The 4,633-nt window shown below is 51.4% G+C and overlaps 1 protein-coding gene across 2 annotated transcripts in view; it reads left to right on the top strand.

Moving 5' to 3' along the window:
* The window catches only part of Tagln2 (transgelin 2), a 7,719-nt gene extending 5,934 nt beyond the window's left edge, over positions 1–1,785 (top strand). For both annotated transcript variants that reach the window (XM_005368567.3, XM_026789963.1), the window contains exons 3-5: positions 197–371; positions 619–721; positions 1,024–1,785. In XM_005368567.3, coding sequence (XP_005368624.1) covers positions 197–371; positions 619–721; positions 1,024–1,165 — 420 coding nt within the window. In that variant the 3' untranslated portion in view covers positions 1,166–1,785. The remainder of the gene's footprint in view (positions 1–196; positions 372–618; positions 722–1,023) is intronic.
* The last annotated feature ends 2,848 nt before the right edge of the window (positions 1,786–4,633 follow it).

Here is a 4,633-nt window from a genome sequence, read left to right as displayed (position 1 = left end):
CTGGCTGTTTGCAAGAGAGTGAGAAGGTAAGCTTCGGCCAGTGATTCAGGAGCAGCAAGGAAAGACTAGCCATGCACTGGCTCTTCATCTGGTTTCAGAGGCAGGAGGGACCTTGAGGTTCACCTTGGAGAGCCCCTCTCTGGTTCGCTGTCTTTGGTGCTCTGGTCTTGAGTAGGCATGTCCTCACCTCTTCCAGGTGCTGTGTGAGCTCATTAACTCACTATACCCTGAGGGGCAGGCTCCTGTAAAGAAGATCCAGGCCTCCACCATGGCCTTCAAGCAGATGGAGCAGATCTCTCAGTTCCTGCAGGCCGCTGAGCGCTATGGCATTAACACCACTGACATCTTCCAAACCGTGGATCTCTGGGAAGGTGAGCCGGGGCCCAGGGCTGTTACCCAGGAGACTCGGGGTTGGGCCGTGCTGTCTTTACCACAGAGACACGACAGGTGGTGGTTTTCCTGAGGAGAGTGTGTGCGTGCCTGATGGAAGATGGGCCCTCCTGCAGGGTAGGGTGGAAACAATGAATTAAGGAGTTGGGATGCCAAGCTTGGACCTGGTTGGCAGGTAGAAGGCATCTAGTACCCCACTTGCGCTCAGGCTCTGTGCTTGTTTTCCAGGAAAGAACATGGCTTGTGTGCAGCGGACACTAATGAACCTGGGTGGGCTGGCGGTAGCCAGGGATGATGGACTCTTCTCTGGGGATCCCAACTGGTTTCCTAAGTAAGTATCTGTGGGCTTGCCATAGGGCCCTGCTGGTACAGTATTCTCGCCCATTCCTGGCTGTCGAAAAGAAATGATGTCGCTGTAGAACCAGCCATTACAAAGCGCCTTTAGAACTCCAGAAGGTGGTGGGAGGTGGCGGCGGCAGCAATGACTTTCCTTTTGGAGAGACAAAGAGGTGCTTCTAAGCAGCCCAGAGGTCTCAAAGGCAGAGTGGATATCAGCTTACATGTCCAGGGAAGAATTCACTGGGGTAGCTAGCCTCTGACAGCCTCCTAACTAGTACCCCCCCTTCTACCCAGGAAATCCAAGGAGAACCCCCGGAACTTCTCAGACAACCAGTTGCAAGAGGGCAAGAATGTGATTGGACTACAGATGGGCACCAATCGTGGAGCATCGCAGGCAGGCATGACCGGCTATGGGATGCCACGCCAGATCCTCTGATCACACAACCTCCCCGCCCCTGCCCTCCATGAATGGTTAATATATATGTATATATATGTTTTAGCAGTGACATTCCCTGAGAGCCCCTGGATCTCTAAGCTCCCCTCTGCCAGAGTGGGGTCCAAATTATCTTGTCACTTCTGGCAGTGCCCGATGATTGCCTCTCTCTGGGCTTACTAATACATTCCTTCCCCACAGCCATCAAAACTGGACCCCCTTCCCCCTGGGACCAAAAGCCTCTTTCCCCAGCCTGCTTCTCTTTTCCTGACCTCTGTGCTTCCACTCCATCCCTTGGCTAGGAGTCAGAGATGCTGCCCTGTGGCCTTATGCCACGCTGACCTTCCTTCTACGAGTGCCTCTCCTACAGCTGTGGCTGCAGGGATTTAATTTATAGGGAGGGGCCCGTGGCTGTCACCCCAGCCACAGCTGGGCTGTGCTTAGCACACTTCTGGGCAGCTTTCCTCCCCAGCAAGAGGCCCTTTTGGCTTCTTATTTTCCATCCCTTTCACCGTGGCTAAGGAGTGGGGCAGCGGAGACAGAGCTGGAAGAGCTGCCCACCATGGTCTGGGGCTTGAGGAACATGAGTTTGCTGATTTTCAATAAAGAGTCTCATTCTTTTTTGGATGGAGTCAGGCTGTATCTAGGGCCACTGCGCCTACGTCGGGGGGTGGGAGCCACACCAGGCAAGGAGGGAGGGCAGAGGTGAAAGGTTGCTGTGCTGAGCCCTGCCTTCATTTTCGTCTGCATCCTCTCTCTGTCATCCGGTTTAGGAGAGGACAGGCTGGGATTAAGAAGGGACAGGCCTCACTTGGAGCCTTAATGCAGATTACATTGGCTGCGTTTGCTGGATGGGAGAACTTTATTCCTCAGGGAACTGGGCGTGTGGTCTGCTGCTCCTGGCTGTGTCTGGACAAGGAAAAGATGGCCCATGTTGGAGTAGGCTGTTCCAGCATGGGGGCTGAAGGTGGGGGGTCACAGTGTCTGGATGGAACCCAAAGCTGGGAAATGAGCGGGAGTGAGTTAGCTGACTGTGGAGATGCCTTGTCCATTGACCCCCAGCACCTGTGAGCTGCAATCCAGGGAGAGCCTCCCTGTAACTTTCCTCTAGACTTTGGCCTTGGACAAGATAGTCAACTTGGGGTCACTCTGTCCCTAGCCCAACCCAGGAATGAATGCATGTGACCTATAGGCCTCCCATTATCTCAAGGCTTCCTATGTTGGCTTCACGTCTTCCCACGGAGAACCTGAAAAGCCTGACCTTTGCCCACCCTCGCTAGCCAGTCTCAGGGCTGCGGTGTCCTTTGTTCTTCTTCCCCTTTCTGCTTTGGGTACTACCCATCTCTTTCAGAGCAGAAAGCCACAAAACTGTGCCCGAGGCTCACATAATGCAGCAGGTTGTAAACAAGGAGCGTTTGTCTTGCAGTCTGATCCTGGAAACACCTACTGTGTGCCAGACACTGTCCGTGCCATAGTTTATAGCCATCGGCCCCGTGGCTCTCAGCGGCTCTCAGCCTCATCCTGACACCTCGCTATGGAAGAGATAGCATTTTCTTGCTTGCTGCACTGCGAGGGACTATTTCACAGATAAGATAGACTGCAGCCTCTGTATAAATCTCCAGGGGTTGGCTGTCATTCTTTATCTCCCCTTCAGGAAGGCTCTGTGGACTGCCAGTGTGAGAGGTGATGTCACCGCAGAGAAAACACAGAATCCACTGATTTTTTTTTTTTTTTAACATCCTTCCCTGATTTAACTATTTAGAGCTGCAAACTGTTGTCAACAAACTGCAGTATTCTGGGATGGGATGTGCCTCAGCACTAATGCTGCCTGGTCCCAGAAGATCCTTATAGAAGTCTAGGAGGTGGATATTACCTGTTATCGCTCCCATTCTATCCCCTTAGGTGTGATAAAGGGCGAGAAACTTAGCCAAGGTCCCGTGAAGGAGCAGATATTTAAGCCCTAAGGGAACCTGGCTGAAGGTGGAGTTCACTCAGCCTTTGCTGTTACAGGCTCAACCACAAGCGGGGATGTGGAGGGACTGGGGAGTGAATGTAATGTGGGGTAATGGGGGGATGAGTTCTCCTAAGGCTCCTGTGAAGGCCGAGTAAGCCCAGAACAGAAAGGACTTGCATGGTGAATACGTGTAAAGACCCAGGAAATGGAAGTGAAGGGATAAAGAGTGGACTTGGTGTGCACAGTGGGCTGGGAGATTGCTGAAGCCCTTTGGTGCGACAGCCCGGCACCGCTGTACTGCTGAGTATGACCACAAAGTGTCATCTGGCCCTATCTGACTCTCTAGAGTGACTTTTCCAAGGCAGAAAGCAGTGGGGTCTAAGAGATGCTCATTTTCCTTCTGGCTGTGATCTCCAATTATTGGCCTTCAGGCAAGTCTGTGGGCCATATCCTTGATTAATGATTGATGGGGGAGGGCCCAGTCCACGACGTTCTGGGTCTGATAATAGGAAGCAGACTGAATGAGCCATGAAGAGCAAGCCAGTAAACTGTGTTCCCTTATGGCTTCTGCTTCAGTTCCTGCCTCCAGGTCCCTGCCTTGAGTTTCTTGATTCTCCCCAGTGGACTGTGACTTAGGACGTGTAAAACAAATAAATCCTTTTCTTGCCAAGTTGCTTTTGTTGCCGATGTCTTCCTTACACCAACAGAGAGCAAACTAAGCCAAAAACCCTTTTGGGGCTCTAGCATCTTAAGATCTTGTATCATTTTCTGTTTTCATTTTAGCTTTTGGTCCCTGCTGAGGTCAGTTTCACTCCTGACTTGGCTCTTCTAATTTCCTGGCACCCTTTCAAGCCCTGGAGCCCAGAATGGGTCCCAACCCCGATGCCAGGAGAAACAGCTCCTTTGTACAATGTCCCCTAGGTTGCTTGTCATCTCCCAGTACCCGTTCTTTGTGGCTTTCTGTGTGTATTTTGTAACTGATACTGCAGGAAGAGTCCAGCTACCCGAAACAATCTCCTTGGAGGTCTCTCCCTGGTTTGCTCTTTTTATCTCCTCAGAGCTTTGTTCAAATATCACCATTTCTGACCACGCTCCTTAAAACCGCGCACCTCCTCAGCCTGCATCCCCCTCCCTTCCTGCTCTCATTTATGACTGTCCGAGAGCCAATATGTTTTACTTAATCATTTTCAGCCTCCACCCATAGAATCTACACTGCACAGATGCAGGGTTTTATTGTTTTTTTTTTTTTTTTTTGTTCATGTAGATCGGTGCTACAGGTGCTGGATAAATATTTGTTGGATGAATAAACGAACGACCTGTTACACCAGCTGCTTGCTCTCAAATCTCCTTGCCTAGTAAGATAGTGCCCAGCCAGCCTAGGGGCACAGCAACCCAACCACTTGTTGCATCTAAGCTGGAACCAAGCGCCTTTGTCGGCCCCCATGCTAATTTTCACAAAGCAAAACCCCAAGAAGCTTTGGTCCCTGCTGCCAGAGACTCTGCGAAGTGGATGGAGG

Source organism: Microtus ochrogaster, unplaced genomic scaffold, assembly GCF_000317375.1.
Source record: "Microtus ochrogaster isolate Prairie Vole_2 unplaced genomic scaffold, MicOch1.0 UNK35, whole genome shotgun sequence".
NCBI lineage: Eukaryota > Metazoa > Chordata > Mammalia > Rodentia > Cricetidae > Microtus > Microtus ochrogaster.
This window is presented reverse-complemented; position numbering and strand designations above follow the sequence as displayed.